The sequence below is a fragment of the Rattus rattus genome, chromosome 14 (assembly GCF_011064425.1).
Source record: "Rattus rattus isolate New Zealand chromosome 14, Rrattus_CSIRO_v1, whole genome shotgun sequence".
Classification (NCBI taxonomy): Eukaryota; Metazoa; Chordata; class Mammalia; order Rodentia; family Muridae; genus Rattus; species Rattus rattus.
The window spans coordinates 9372035-9388992 of record NC_046167.1 but is presented as its reverse complement, the minus strand read 5'-3'; the positions used below and the strand labels follow the sequence as shown (position 1 = coordinate 9388992).

The following is a 16958-nucleotide window of genomic DNA, read 5'->3' as shown; positions in this document are numbered from 1 at the left end:
TCTTCAGGTATCGTGGTCCATAGTGAGACCACAGAGAAATGAACATGCGTGTCCGTGTGTCCCTATGTGTTCAGCGTTGTAGCATTTCTGTTACAGACGCATAACGAGCATGGACAAGCATTAGAATGCTTACCAATTGTCCACTGGAATGCTTGGAAATGGCAGCGATGTCACAAGCTGCCTCTTGGTCAAGGTCTTCAACATCCCTTTGGAGGCAGATGTATGACTGTTAAATTAAGATGCATTTGACAGAGACAATGGTGCAAGAGAAACTCTGCCCTGACCATCGGGAGAATAAGCAGTGTGTTTCTGTCAGTATGTCATGATAACGTTGTGTTTCCTTGCATTGTCTGATGGCAGCCACATCACCCTTGCTCTGCATCTAGTGACAAAGGAGAAACACAGGAAACGAGCACCGATAAGTGTGTATTTTATCACCATCTCAGAAGTCCAGATGCTTAAGTGTCTAAGGGGACATACACTTGCAGGGAAAAACACAAACTCAAAATAGTTCCATAATCATGAATCTACCACCTTTGTATAAATAACTTAAAAATTATTTAAGCTTTCTGTGGAAAGATGATAGTATTGACCCAGAGAGGCCATGCCCGTCTCATGGAGCTTAATTATAGCAAAGACACACAATGAGAATGAGTAAACGAGGTTTGGTGGTACATACTTGTTATCTCAGTCCCTGGAAGACAGAGGCCGGAGGATCGGGAGTTCAAGACCAGCCTCTGCACCATGGAGACCTCAAGGCTTGCTTGTCTCAAAAATCCCAACCTCCACAAAGCTCACAAATGAAAGGAAAACATATTCTTCAAGATGGTTGTGGATATCATACAGAAAAGGGAGAAGAGAATGAGTGGGGGGTAGCCAGCTCGTGGAGGAACTGACCTATGAGCTGGTATCATGAAGTGCCAAACCAGCCAGGAGTGGTGAGTGACAGAAGGGCCCAGAGCTGGATGTGGTAAGTGGTGCTGAGAGCAGAGGATGAGGGGCAAAGGGGCTGAATGCTGAGGAGAAAGAGGGAGAAGTGTCAGGGTTGGGTATCTCCTTGTCCAGGGGCGAGCTGTGAAGGGCAGATACTTCCCTGCTGGATCCTTTGTTCCAATGTTGAAGGATTTCTGCAGTTAGAAAATAATCATTTTAATCAGAAACAACGTTGTCTCCCAACTCGTTAAGAGAAAAGAAACAAAACCATTTTATTAACGAGCGCTCAATTAAAATAATGCACATAGGGGCAATCCAGCAAAGAGATGGCCGGAATGTAAAGAACGTGACTCTTCCACGTGGTACAGTGGATGCAGTCATTCAGTTGCATTCTGTTGTAGAGAGACCTGTCAGGACCATCGCAAAGAAAGCTGGGTCATCAGGAGTCGTCTGCCTTGATGATTCTGTTTCAGAAAGAGTTTTGAGTGGAGCAAGACCATGGTTTCATGGCACAGACTAGTGACGATGTCTAGTGGGGAGAAAAGATTGGAGGAGGAGATGTGTGGTGCAATTCTGTAGACAGAGGATCTGTAGGGGTGGATGAGAAAGAGCGAGAGAGAGAGAGAGAGAGAGAGGGGGAGTGGGTGTGCGAGTGAGAGCGAGAGAGAGTGAGAGTAGGGGGGAGAGAGAGGAGGAAGAAAGAGAGAGGGTGGAGAGAGAGAGAGAGAGAGAGAGAGAGAGAGAGAGAGAGAGAGAGCGCGAGAGGGCGAGAGAGCGAGCTGGGAATCAAGGGTGTCAACTAGATTTAGGCTTGTGCATCTGGGTGCATTGTGGTTCATCATTGAGGAGAAACGAGTGACTATTGGTTCACCCTGCCTCATGGTTTCTTTCTTTCTTTTTTTTTTTTCTTTTGGTTTTTATCCAACTTGACATAGGTCAGAGTTATTTGGAAAGAGGAACCTCAATGAGGAATTACCTCTATCACGCTGCTTGTGGGCAAACTCCAGGGCATTTTCATGATTAATAATTGATAGGAGACACTGGGCTTACACTACCCCTGGGCAGGGGCTCCTGAGTTGTAGAAAACGAGCTGAGGAAGCCAAAGGGGGAACAGGATGCTGAGCAGGGCTCCTCCACTTTCTCTGCTCCGGTTCCTGCCTTGAGTTCCCTGGATGGGGGACTGTGACCCAAGAGTTGTAAGCTGGAATCAACCCTTTTCTCACCAAGTTGGTTATGGTGTTTAATTGCAGCCATAGAAACCTAAGACAGTTCATTAAAATATTACTTCAATTAAGTGGAATTAAAATGAACCACAGAACCTAGGCACATGAACTAGGCAGACTTTACTGAACTTTACCATCGATGACCGGCTGCCTCCTGGGTGGCTTTTTCTTCTAATAAAGGCTTTTAATAAGACCTACCAACAGTAAACCTAAAATGTCTGAAATCTGAAGTGAAGAGAGATGTGCTGAGACAAGCTCTCTGAAAAGTGGAAGAAGCCAAGGCTGGCTAGGGAGAGCTAAGCTCAATGGATGATTCTCCAGCTGCTTCGTTTTTTGTTTTTGTTTTTTTTTAAATCAGGGGGGCGGGGCTAAACAAGCATTCGCCCATGATAAATGCTCACAGTAGCTTTTGAGAAAAGTTCTATTTACTTTCCTCCTGTGCTTTATTATGGGCAAAGCACCGTACTTGTAATCTTTACATTTTTGTTGAGGAGGATAACAAAGGGAGGTGAGGGGTGGACTGGAGTTCAGTTATACACGTGTCTTAGGGTTTTACTGACTGCTGTGAACAGACACCATGACCAAAGCAACCCTTTTAAGGACAACATTCAACTGGGGCTGGCTTACAGGTTCAGAGGTTCAGTCCATTATCATCAAGGTGGGAGCATGGCAGCATCCAGGCAGGCATGGTGCAGGAGGAGCTGAGGGTTCTACATTTCCATCTGGAGGCTGCTAGCAGAATACTCACTTCCAGGCAGCTAGCATGAAGGTCTTAAAGCCTACTTCCATAGTGACACACTTCTTGGACAGGGCCACACCTTCTAATCCTGCCACTCCCTGGGCCAAGCATATACAAACCATCACAACACGTGACCAGGTCAACTATGGCATATGCAGGGGATAGTTGTCAACTCCAGAGAAGCAAATGGTAGCCGGTGTTCTGGATCTAGGCTTGATGGAGTCTCGGTTTCAGGAAACCAAAGGAATTCAAATGGATAACATCAGGCTCCCTAGAACAAGCTCATGTAGAAAGAACCATAGAAAACAGACACAATGAATTTAGGGAAATGTCACAAGAAGTGGTCAGCATATGTTTCCGCCAGAACTTAATCATTTACTTTCCTTGTATAGCCCAGTCTTTAAAAGCAAGCAGAAAAGAAACACTTTGACGTGAATTCATATACAGGGACATTTATGCTTAGGGGCTAGAGCCATCCACACTCATTTACTTTCAACCACCAGTTCCCTGCCCCAGGTTCTTCCCCCCATACTCCAAGGCACAGTTACCTCCACCGGTTTTCCTCCAATCCTAACTCCTTAGGGAAACTAAAAGTCTAGGAAGTTTTATCCTAAAGTACTACCCTGTCTATGCGAACATACCTAAGCATGTATTCTTTCCCTTTTATGAACAGACTCAAGGCAATTTTTAATCTATAATGAGGACCACAAGCGCTGCGTGGACGCTCTAAGCGCCATCTCCGTTCAGACCGCAACTTGCAACCCGGAAGCTGAATCCCAGAAATTCCGCTGGGTGTCGGAGTCGCAGATCATGAGTGTTGCTTTCAAATTGTGTTTGGGGGTGCCATCGAAAACTGACTGGGCCTCCGTCGCCCTGTATGCCTGCGACTCGAAAAGTGAATTTCAGAAATGGGAGTGTAAAAACGACACACTCTTTGGAATCAAGGGCACAGAGCTGTATTTTAACTATGGCAACAGACAAGAAAAGAATATCAAGCTTTACAAAGGTTCCGGTTTGTGGAGCAGATGGAAGGTCTACGGGACCACAGATGACCTGTGCTCTAGGGGATATGAAGGTAGGAGGCTGAGGGCGATTCAGCTATCTCTTCATCTCTTTGTTTGACACTGAAGGAGGTAAGTATGCCCTAGAGAGGTCTGTACAGGAAACAGCTTTTGAATTTACCCTGTGTTCTAGACAGATACGATGGCCAATGGGTATGGGAAAAATGTCCCCAATAACTGGTAGTTATTGGTAATTCACAGGTAAACATTACTTTTGAATGTCTTCATATTACTTATTTTGAGGCAAGACATTATAGTTTTCAGAAACATTTCATCATGGCCTTTGACCTGAAGCCTCCTATTTGACAGGATGAGACTGTCTCATTAAGTCTAACCAGACTTTTCCTTACCTCAAGGGTAAGGTTAAGAACTCTCTGGAGAAATGATCCCAAGAATATTCTTTCCTTCAGATCACCTGAAAAGAAACTCTGAGTGTTTCTTATGTATTCTGTCACCTCAAAGTATTTAGAGACAATAATCATTCTGGATTATTCAAACGGAAGAACTGGCTCAGGAATTAGCAAACATATTAGTCACCTGCCTTAAAAAGAGGTAGCATGAGTGTGGGTGTGTGTGTGTGTGTGTGTGTGTGTGTGTGTGTGTGTGTGTGTGTGTGTGTGTGTAGGGGGTGGTTGATGTATTTGAAGTTGATTCTTCAAGCTCTCAAGGGGGGAAATAAAATCAGAGTACTTAGCCTACCCTTGTCTTGGTTCAATTTCACTTACTGAGAATCAGAGACCAAAGCAAGACAATTCAATAGAACATGAAGCCTTTACCAAAGGCTGCTGTCTTGGGTCAGATGCTGCTGCAACCCCATTTCTCATTTGGACACTGGGCTATTGTAAGGTGTTATCTAGAACAGCTTCAAGGTCAGAGGAAGAGCAGGACTTTGGGGCCCAGGGAAACCTAGTCCAAACTTACTTTGTTGCCAGGGCTGGGGACAAGGGTTGAATCTAGCTTATCACAGTGAGTCAGCCAGGAGTCCAGTTCCTGGTAAAGAGGTTATTTGTCTGCTTTCTGTTCTCTGTCCTAAAAAGAAGATGACAGTACAAATTGAAGTAGGCGAGAGTGGAGTTATTTCCAGGCATTTATTGAACATGATATAAACTTGGACACCACAAGAGAGGCAACCCAAGCAACATCCTTTCCAGGGTAAACTCAATACAAAGCTTGGGGGGCAGGGCGGGGTCGCTCAAACTTGACCGTGTTCCAGTCTAAAAAGGGAACAGTTGTCGAATTGAGGAATTAAATGTGAGGGTAATAGAGTTAGAGGTCATCGAATTGAACTCGTTTATTTATTTTCTTCCCCACAGTAGTTAGGGTCAAACCTAACACAGCACACATTCCGGGCATGTGCTCCCCTGATGAGCTGTATCCTCAGTCATTGTAGGTGTTTACCTTTTATTATGTGGCAGGGTCTCACTGGGTTGCTCAGGCTGGCCTTGAACTCACTCTGTAGCACAGACAACCCCCATGAAGTCTTTTTGCCTCAGTCCTCTGAGTAGCTGGGATTAAGGCCTGTACCACCTAGCTTGCCTTAATGGACTGCAAAATATGGTAGCCCCCCTATCCCCCCATCCTCCTGTTCTGCCATTTGCTTTGAGAGAAGTGTGCATAGTACTTAGAGTAGGAATCATCACCTTTTAATGTGTTTAAGAAATATCTGGTAAGCTTGTTTAAATGTGTAGATTGCAGGCTTTATTTGAGTTCTTTCCCATTCAGATTTTTAATCAGTACACAAGGAGGACCCAAGTGCCTTTGAGTTATTTTTATGAAGAGTCCGGTGATGGTTTTGAAGATGGCCCACTAGTTACATTTAGCCATCATCTTGGTAATCTTTCAATATTTAAAATAGTACTTCAGAAGGGCCTAGCCACTAAAACTGACTTTGATTTAAAAAAAAAATTAAATTGTGTGTTTGCACGTGCTTGGGAGAGAGTGTGCTTGTGTCTGTGTGAGTGTAAGTGTGGTATCTCTCTTGAAGAGCATATCTGCTTCCATGAACCAATGAAAGGCAGTTGTGAGCTGCCTCATGAGTTCATGAGTCCTCTGCAAGAACACTTCCTGCTCTTAACTGCCGAACCATCTCTCCAGCCCTGGAGCGATGGTTTAATTAAATTAGTACAATATCGATTAGAACGGAAGTCACCATCTCCTTGCAAACCTGGTTGATAATAGTATCAGAACTGTAGACTGGATGGTTTAAAGGATTATCTGGAAGTTTGAGCTCTAAAGGGAACACTAATCGATAGCATTTTTGTGCTTCTTTAATGAGGTAGGCAGGGTGGAGTTTGGTTCTTTGGATCTCATCTGTGCCCATTTTTTGAATACCCCTCTCGAAGAGACACCCGTACAGATACAGTCCGAGGCTGTGTCGACTGACTTATTGAAGGGTACAGTTGGTCTTGTTCTGGTTCCCATGGCTGTCTTTGCGGAAAGAAGCGGGAAACCTCGGCACTAAGACTTGGCTTGATTCTTACTGAATCCAGCCATGTTCTTTGTGTAAACTTAAGATGAGAGGATTGGTCCCAGGGCTGTCGAGATGGCTCAGTGGTGAGGACACTCACTGACAATCCTGATGACCTGAGTTCAGTTCCTGAAGTTCCACATTGTGGAAGGAAAGACCCTACCCGCCAGGTTGCTCTCTCACTTCCTCATGTGCTGTCTGACTCATAAAGCTCCGTCCCAAATACATTAAAAAAAAAAAAAAAAAAAAAGAAGAGATCTGACCCTGAGCTTAGCAGAACTAAAGCTGGAATAGCATTTTGAAATAAGCATAATGGGTAAAAGAAAAGAGAAACAAATACAAAAGAACCCCAGTAAAGGAATCTTTGGCATGGTGGTACAAGCCTTTGAGCTCAACATTCGGGAGACCTGGATAAGAGGTAAAAAAATTGAGACTATGGTGGGCTAAATAATGATTCTGTGCCTCTTAAATACATTTTTTAAAACAAACTCAAAGAGAAGAGTTTTGACTGCAAACAGTGTAAGGGATTGAGTAGTTTCTTTTTAAGACATGCATTAGAGAAGCATGCTGTTCCTACCCTCTCCCCTGCATCACTGTTGAGAGAGTAAGTCAAGTAGTTGGAGGGGATTTGAATATTGCCCCTGTGCTTGACTCTATGGATTTTTTTTGCATGTGTGTCTATGTGTATGGTATTCATGTTTACATGTGTATAAACATGTATGTTGCTCATGTGTCAGGGGTTGACGTCTAGTGTTTTCCATCACTCTCTCTATCTGGAGTAGAGTCTCTCCCTTGACCCTGGCACTCGCTGACCTGTGAGTCTAGTTAGCCAGTTTGCTCTGGGGATTGGCCCGAACTTCCCTGTTCATATGGGTTCAGAGATCCCAACTCCTAGCCTCACTTGCAGCAAGCTCCATAGCTTTACGATTGTTTTCAACCTAAATTGGTACGGAGACTATAATTCCACCCAGGAGGAAGGGGATAGCATCTGCGTTGTCTTGGAGGGAAGGCAGAAGTTAAAGCTGGTGTCCCCAAAAGCTTATTACCCGTGTTTCGTCAGAGGAAGGAGCTAGTCCCTTCAGAAAGGTGGTGGCAAAGGGGTGGTACTAGAGATGTTTTTTAAGTACATGGTGCAACAGGTGCCTAGCAAAAGACTCCGTAGAAGCAGAGGGGGAAAGGGTTCACAGATTAGGCAAGTGAGACCAACTCTTTCAGGGTACATTGTAAAGTCAGCATACAGACACTCATCACTCACATTCTAAATGCAAATCTCTCTGTCCCTCCAGCCATGTACTCCTTACTGGGCAATGCAAACGGAGCTGTTTGTGCATTTCCATTCAAGTTTGAAAACAAGTGGTACGCAGACTGCACCTCTGCCGGGCGGTCGGATGGATGGCTCTGGTGTGGAACCACCACTGACTACGACACCGACAAGCTGTTTGGATTTTGTCCACTGCAGTGTAAGTAACTGAGAGCAGTACACTTGGAACATTCAGCATGGCGACATGCTGGAAGGACCTGGACTTTATGTAGCTCATATGCTCCATTTCTTTTACACTTATTATTCCGGAGTATCCCACTGTAACCCTTTACAGATGCTGTGGCTCCCATTTGACCATGGAGAAAATGAACCGTCATGGCTAAAGACCATCCTTTGTATTTAGATCTTGAGAGAAAGATCAGGCACCATTTCTAGTTGTCCCAACATTCCTTGCATGAATTAACCCCTTTACTTTTACCCTCTATCTACCTTCCTTTGTTTCTTGCTTTATTTCCCCTTCTTTCTCTTTCTCTCTTTTTCTCTTTCTTTCTTTTTGCTAGCAATCAAACCCAGCCTTGTACATGCCAAGCAAACACTCTACTATTGAGCTACACATCCTGGCCCTATCGGTTCTTTGCTAAGACTTTAGGGCAAATTGTACTGTATATAGTATTGTCTACAGTCAGTACTGGAGGTAGGCACATCATTGTCCCAAACACCAAATATTTTAGTTTTATAAAGCCATGGGTTAGAACAGGAATTTAAATGACACCACAAATGCGTTTGGTGGGAGAGAGGCTCTGAAGGCTCTCTCGTTTCTTGTCACCACGTTCTGGAGCTCCTTCCTATACAAATGGTACTGATGGAGGCTTCTGAATCTCAACGTAAGAAGGGTGGAATTTGACTGAGCTGGAAGTCAAGGGAAGTGGGTAACCTATGCTTTTCCCAGTCCTTCAAAAATGGAAGTTTGGTGTCACTAAGAATATACAAGACCACATAGAGTACCAGAACTTGAGTTCTTGTGGTTCTATCCATTTGTAAGAATCTGAAAGACAATGTGTGGCAGCTTAGGTGGGGCTGGGGAGGGCAGCTGGAGGGCAGAGCTAGGGCTGAGGGAGGAGGAGGTTGAGGTCTTGGTTTAACTTCTGTTTCTCTAAACATACTTCCTGAAGCCAAGTACTCTATCTAAGTTACTTACAGTCAGCCTCTTTCACACCGCCTGCTGGGAAACGGCAGCATGTTTCTGCACATCACAGAACACGGGTTTTCTGCTACTCCATAAAGGAACTGGGCCAGAGAGCAGACTCCAGCCTGGTCCAGAACTGCTATTGAATTATCTCAGTAACAATACTGTTGTTTCCTACTGACCATTTTGTGACTACTGACTCACACACCGGGATGCTTACTACACCCATATTCTAAGTCAGTAAGGCTAAACAAAACTTTTTAATGTCAGACTACAGCCAGACTTGTGAGAATTTGCCCTACTTGACCTTTTGAGTTTATAATTCCTATTCATCGTGTTAAAATTAATCTTGAGTTCATGCTCTGTATGGCATAGGTTTCAAGTCCATAATGATGCCATGCTCTGGCCTTGACTGAGGTAGATGTCTTTATAACAACACTTGAAGGTCACAGGCTTCACGTCCTGATGGGTACAATTCTCTGGCCCCAGTGGAGGAAGATGTATTTACCTCTCATATTAATATTTAGAAATTTGGTTTTCATTCATGCTGTACAGATTTCTAATGTTTTGAATAAGAACTCTTTTGTGTGAAAAAGTGATTTTTTTAAAAGTACCCCTATTTTTCAACCAGTGAAGAGTTAGTTGCCTTTACTTAGGAAAAATGATATTTTTCTAGATCTGTCCCAATTTTTCTTAGGAGTATGTGTTCCGGGGATCCAACTACAGTGTGCTCTGCTTGTTGATATTGATAGAGACCTCTTACATGGATGTGCAAGGGATAAAGTGTAGAACACAAGTAGGATGTCAGGGGCACAAAGAAGGCTTTGTAGTCCTTGGATATGTGTGGAAAGGGGGTGTCTGGTACATCCAGCACAATAATGTTCTTGTTCCGTCTCGTTAATTCTGTGCATTCTGTGTAGCCAAATGATATATTCTTGCCAGATAGAAAACATATATAAAAGGCAAATGCCTATAGAAGAGTTATTTTATTCTCATCTGCATAAATTTATAATTTTGCTTTGTGGTTCATCCAAGGCAGAGTTTTAATTTACATTGTTTTATTGTTTTATATTAGCCTTCAGCCCAGTAGGACTGAGACAGGGCAAGGAGGTATCAGTTACTGAGCTAGTGACACCAACTCCTTCCGTCATTGTCCTTTCGGTTGTTTATTGTAATGTCTTCTATTTGGACACTCGTTTTCATGTATCATGAGAACAGGAAAAGGAAGACACCCCATCCTCCTGATTGTCCATAGCTTGTGACTTTGTCTTTTCCTATCCGCTTTCCTGGTTTACTGCTGGAAGCTGAACTCTGGGGAGCTGTGCACCCAGCACACTTGTATGTCCATTGAGAGATACTTTTCAACCCTTTGATCTAAAACACAGGGAAACTTTCTTTAAATGAAGAGAAGAGTTACTTCATCTTATTTTGGGGTTGTTCCATCCGTTTGACTATTCCCCAATAAGAAAGCACCGTCCTTTAGAAAGCACCATCCTTTAGTTAACAGTTACCTATTCCACCCTATTCTAAGCAACATCCACAATTATAAAATAGTCCTTAAAATGTTTGCCTTCAAATAAAACCTAAGTAGGTCTCACTGGAAAGTCTCATTTACACAAGCATTGGATTTGTCAGGCATCAGACCATTCTAAGTTTGACAGTAGCAATGGAAATTTATGTTTTTGTAAGCATGCTGTGACTTTATAGCTGTTTTAGTGCTGGGCCTGGGGATCTCAGTCGTCTGGTGCCTACCTACCTTCTGCAGAGGCCAGGGCTTCATCTTCACTGTTATCCTCAGCAGCAGCAAACTTTGGACACTTCCGTGCCATTGCCCTCCTTGCTCTTTGTTGTATCATGTCACCACACATGTCAATCACAGGACGTGGTGTGTATGTGTGTCTGAAAACATTCTGATTGCCACTGCCTCGTCAGACACAACACACAATTCCAGCCAGGGTTAAGAATCATCATGCTATCTGCGAGATGCTGCTTGGCAAGCTGAATACTTTATCATATAATAAAATTATATAATTGTTAGAGTTATATAATCCCCTTTCTTTCTCTGGTAAGTAAATCTGAAGGGAATACCTTTTTCCCCCATTTCCCTATTTTCAAAAGAAGAATTTTGTTTTAATGAGAACGTAAGAAAGGGACATAGAAAAACATTTTATTTACTAGCTTCCAAGCACCTTATATGTCAAAGGCTGTAAATAATAGTTATCTACAGTGTTGGCCTTTGTAGCATCTACCAAGTTTTCAGTCATATAACAGCCAAGAGTCAATATAAGCTAAAATGGCCTTTTTATTTTTTAACCAAGAGAAGAAAGCCTAATAATTAACACATTCTATTGCTAAGACCTAGGCTAAGATGTCCTGGTGATGAGAGAATGGTGCTCTGAAGGTTACTTTCCTGTCAAGCTGCCTGAAGAAACCTGGGAACTTCCCTCTTAGGCCCTTCTTTCTTAAAAGGAAAGAGGAGACCACAGAGCCCCTTGCCACGAGAAACCACTCATTTATTCTCTCTCCCTTACCGATCTCAATCCCTGCTCCAGAACGCTGGGCTGCTGTCCTGAGTTCTCTTCCTTGTGTCTGCCCCGTCATCTGGTCCAAGTGTCTCAGCAGTGAACCAGGGAGAAGGTGTCTCTTTCCTGCCTTAGGCGTATGAAACACTATAAATGATGTTGGCTCGTGAGAAGTCTGCTCTTCCTCTCAGGAGTGAGAACAAGGGACAGCAGGAGAAGATTCGACCCTGGGAACTGGGTGGGTTTTTAAAATGCTCTGCTCACTGGAAGCAGCTCCCATGCATGACACAGCTAATTCGTTGTCTTCTTTCTCAGTTGAGGGCAGCAAGAGGCTGTGGAATAAAGACCCACTGACTGGCATTCTTTACCAGATAAACTCCAAGTCTGCCTTAACCTGGCAGCAGGCAAGAGCAAGCTGCAAGCAGCAGAATGCCGAGCTCCTGAGTGTCACGGAGATTCACGAGCAGATGTACCTCACAGGTAATGACCGACAGAGCTTACCCTCCTAAGTGTAGCCAGGTTACTTGGTTTCCACAGCACGTGACTCACAAGGAGATACTAAGAGGCATTATGACTGTCATGAAAAGGTTTGTCCCCAAGCAGATGGTACAGTTCACATAAGGAATCTGTGCCCGGAAAACAGCACGAGAGATGACCAACTGTCACTTCTTGAGCAGACTTTGTCCTATCAGTTGTGATTGTCTTTAGAGTCCATGTTGTGCATTGCTAAAGGAAGTATGTCAGTGGGGGTGGGCGTTGCTGATATTTGGCCCTCTTCTCTGCTTCCCCAAGCGTGGCTTTTTATTGACTTGCTGTTTAACAAACACGTCTCTTCTTCCCCATTGTTTGAGCCTGCTTCCTCTTGTTCCTCTGGCATTAATGTTACATAACAGACCTTGGACCTGTGACCTCTGGGTTTACAACATACTCAGGGCCCCTAACTTCCCATCATGAAATACCATTACCTGGTTGCAGGATGCTGTCTCCCTACAGCTCCCCACTGCTGCATTTTACCTCTTAACAAAGGTCTTTGGTTCCTCCTGGGTGGCATGGTTGTCTCACATTGCTCTCTGCCGCACTGTGATTTAAAGCTAGCATTCCCCAAACTCTACACAGCGAATACGAAGTCTTCTCCATTTCTCTCATCTTCTTTTTAGCACCTTTATGACATATTTACTTACATTGTGTATGCATGTACAGGTTTCCATCCATATGTCTTCCTGTGCATGTAGAAAATGGAGGCCACCCTCGGGTATGTGCCTCAGAAGCCAGCCACTTTATTATTTTATTTATTCTTTGAAAATTTCATGCAACGTAGTTTGATCAGACTCATTCTGCTCCCCCAATGCCTTCCAGATCTAGATTCTCTCCTATCTCCTTACCTGTCCAACTTCACATTCTCACTCAAAAATCAATCAATCAATCAATCAATCAATCAATCAATCAATCAATCACTACCACAACAAAAGCAAAACAAAACCTACGGCATTCAGTTTTTGATGGCCAATAATTCTTGGGTATGAGTCCTGCCCTAGACTCAGATCATCAATCTTGAGTGACATCATCCCCCCCATTTTTTTCTACAAAAGACAAGCCTCTGTGTGGGACTGGGAGCTCCCTGATTAGGCTAGTCTCACTATCTACTGAGGCGCAGGGATCCTTCTGTCTCTGCCTCCCCAGCATTGGGACTGTATGAATGTTCCACCACATAAGGCTTTTTATGTGGCCTCTGGTGATCAAACTCAGTTCTTGTAACGTAGCAATCACATTATTGGTGAAATTATTCCCTTGCCTCTTCTTATTACCGATTTATATACTGGTTTGCACAAATCCCCCATAATCTAGGTATAAACACTTTAAGCAAGTAAAACCGTTTATTCCTTTACTCACTGAGCAGGCTATCTATCTATCGTGATAACTTTGCAGTGGGCATTCTGTTAGGACACCCAAGCTGACCCTGGCCTGTGAACACGGGACTTAAAGTCCCAAGAGATATAAAGAAGAAACCCAACAAGGGGCCAGGCACAGTGATAGGAAGGGGGAACATGGGAAAAGCAAAATGAGTATTGTGTGGAGCGCGAGCTCGTGAGGTAAGTTGCTAGAGATGAGGCTCCTTCTGATAGGTGTGCCCCCTACTCTAGGGAGCTTCTCACTGACCCTTCCAAGGAAGATTGTCTCAATATTTGCTGAATGACAAATGATGAAAAAACAAGGGTAACTGTCACCCTAAAGTCTGAACAATGGAACAGTTAGTTGATTGCAAGGAAACAGCGTAATGACTCTTCATGGTTTGTGTTTATGAATTTAGTATATATATATGGATGTGGGTGTGGAGGTCAAAGGACAGCCTGCTCCAGTTCGTTCTCTCCTTCTGCCATAAGGGTTTCAGAGATCACTCGGGTTTGTAAGCTTGGTGGCAAGTGCTTTTTCCTGCAGAGCCATCTCTCTGGCCCCAGTGTCACAGTTGGTCATCTTTATCAGAACATTCCTGAGGTGGAGGTCCAAGGTTATCTCAGTCTTGATGAGTAGCTAGCCTGGGAATCTGCATTTTGACTCAGGTGATTTGTAGGCATGGACAGCAACTCTACCCAACTAGACTCTGCCCTGGTCTCTGGTTTCTATGGTCAGGTCACCAGCGAGTTAGCATGCCCACCAGGGCTTCAGGAAGCCCCGGAGGATGGATCTGAGTTCATTTCATAGGTTTCTCTAAATCTTACTCAACTTCCAGAATTTAGTCAGCAGACTTACAGGAGAATCTAGATTCTGAGTGGCTTTTCCAGGGAGAGCCAGGGCACTTCCTGACTTTCTGTAAGTCTGAAATAGCATGCCACAAGGAAAGGTTATCTGACAGGAAATGCAAACATCTTAAACAGAGGAAAGACATTCCTTTCTCAAGAAGAAAGATATTCACAGCATTCGATGTCCTTTGGCTGAGGAGGAATCTAGGAAATAATGGTGTGGCAGATGGATGGTTGTGATACGTTTTGTTTTGAGACGTTTTGTTTTGAGACATAGGCTTTCAAAATGGAAAACAACCCTTAATAGAAATAAAGTGTACTTTATTAGAGGAGGGTGGGAAGCAAACAGTATTTTAAAAGTATGCATATGCCATAGCGATGGCTGTGAAATTAAAGACCTGTTAGTATGGCTGTGGTGGTTGATACCTGTCATCCCCATGCTCAAAGACCAGGGTAGACTTTGTAGGGAGATTGCCATAAATGCTCAAACAGATTTGTTCACCTCTATTGGATAGGGGCCATGTGCCAGAATCTGGAATTAGCTTCTTAAGTCCATATTAACATTGCCAATAAATATTGTTATCTCACTGTATAAAGGACATGACAGGCCAGTGGGTGAAAGCTGAGGTAGTTTCCTTCAGGTTTTTAAGTTCATAAAAAGGGCTGAATTGAAGCCAGTGTCTTCTGTTTTACCCTGCCTGGGTCTCACTCATAAAATAACAGGAATCTGGTATGCCCAAGGCTCCAGGGAGGAACTTAATGCACTCATCACAATCTTCTTCTGCCAGTAAATGTCTTCATAACCTGTAATATGGTTTTGTAGTATCCCCCGGGTGGCATGATCCCACCCAGATTCTTATTTGCACACGGCCCACTGCCATTCTATCTCCTCTTCAGCTTCTCTCCTGAAACATGTATGTCCTCAATTGCTGAACCTGATTCGTAACTACGTGTAATTTGAATGATCATTTACAGAACTGAAAGGGGCTGGAGGAAGTGAAATTTGGCTTGTTACCCTGATGTGATGTGGTGTGTATATGTGTGTGTGTGTGTGTGTGTGTGTGTGTGTGTACGCGCATGTGTGCATGCACATGTGTGTAACCCAATTTCCTTTCATGCAAACAAATGAGATATCAATGTGGAAGAAAAATCTAGATACTGGTGTAATAATGGACAGACTCTATTGTAACTAATGGAATCGACAATTGATGCTTTATATAGATAAAATAAAAATTCTTGGTCTGAGCCTTTATAAAATTACACACATGCAGGAGAGTAGGTAATGCCTCCATTCAGTGGTCCATCCGTCTGTCCATCCATCCATCCATCCATCCATCCATCCATCCATCCATCCATCCATCCATCCATCCATCCTGCTTGCCTTCCTTCCTTCCTTCCTTCCTTCCTTCCTTCCTTCCTTCCTTCCTTCCTTCCTTCCTTCTGTCTTTCTTTCTTTTTCCTGTGATGAGGATAGAACCTCACAGATGCCAGACTTTTAAATGACACACTTAACACACAAGACTGGAATTCTGTCCCCATACTACCACCAAGCTAAAGTCAACATGTAGCTGCTAACGGTCGTGGGAATGACAGCCATCTTGTGTGCTCGCTGGGAATATTACTATCTGCTAGGCACAATTATTTTTTTTTTTATTTTATTTTTTTTTTTTTTTTTTTTTTTTATTTATTTGTTTTTTTTTTATGTACATTTTGCAAACATCCCCTTCCCTCCCCCCCTTCCTTATGGGTGTTCCCCTCCCCACCCTCCCCCCATTGCCGCCCTCCCCCCGACAGTCTAGTTCACTGGGGGGTTCAGTCTTAGCAGGACCCAGGGCTTCCCCTTCCACTGGTGCTCTTACTAGGATATTCATTGCTACCTATGAGGTCAGAGTCCAGGGTCAGTCCATGTATAGTCTTTAGGTAGTGGCTTAGTCCCTGGAAGCTCTGGTTGCTTGGCATTGTTGTACATATGTGGTCTCAAGCCCCTTCAAGCTCTTCCAGTTCCTTCTCTGATTCCTTCCAACGGGGTCCCGCTTCTCAGTTCAGTGGTTTGCTGCTGGCATTCGCCTCTGTATTTGCTGTATTCTGGCTGTGTCTCTCAGGATCGACCCACATCCTGCTCCTGTCGGTCTGCACTTCTGTGCTTCATCCATCTTGTCTATTTGGGTGGCTCTATATGTATGGGCCACATGTGGGGCAGGCTCTGAATGGGTGTTCCTTCAGTCTCTGTTTTAATCTTTGCCTCTCTCTTCCCTGCCAAGGGTATTCTTGTTCCCCTTTTAAAGAAGGAGTGAAGCATTCACATTTTGATCCTCCGTCTTGAGTTTCATTTGTTCTAGGCATCTAGGGTAATTCAAGCATTTGGGCTAATAGCCACTTATCAATGAGTGCATACCATGTATGTCTTTCTGTGATTGGGTTAGCTCACTCAGGATGATATTTTCCAGTTCCAACCATTTGCCTACTAATTTCATAAAGTCGTTGTTTTTGATAGCTGAGTAATATTCCATTGTGTAGATGTACCACATTTTCTGTATCCATTCCTCTGTTGAAGGGCATCTGGGTTCTTTCCAGCTTCTGGCTATTATAAATAAGGCTGCGATGAACATAGTGGAGCACGTGTCTTTTTTATATGTTGGGGCATCTTTTGGGTATATGCCCAAGAGAGGTATAGCTGGATCCTCAGGCAGTTCAATGTCCAATTTTCTGAGAAACCTCCAGACTGATTTCCAGAATGGTTGTACCAGTCTGCAACCCCACCAACAATGGAGGAGTGTTCCTCTTTCTCCACATCCTCGCCAGCATTTGCTGTCACCTGAGTTTTTGAT

At 43.8% G+C, this 16958-nt stretch overlaps 1 protein-coding gene across 1 annotated transcript in view; it reads left to right on the top strand.

Annotated features, from left to right (window-relative positions):
* The first annotated feature begins 257 nt into the window (after positions 1 to 257).
* Mrc1 (mannose receptor C-type 1) overlaps positions 258 to 16958 on the top strand; it is a 76906-nt gene continuing 60205 nt past the window's right edge. The window contains exons 1-4 of the mRNA XM_032885181.1: positions 258 to 315; positions 3569 to 3970; positions 7710 to 7883; positions 11708 to 11872. Of these exons, the coding sequence (XP_032741072.1) occupies positions 258 to 315; positions 3569 to 3970; positions 7710 to 7883; positions 11708 to 11872 (799 nt within the window). The remainder of the gene's footprint in view (positions 316 to 3568; positions 3971 to 7709; positions 7884 to 11707; positions 11873 to 16958) is intronic.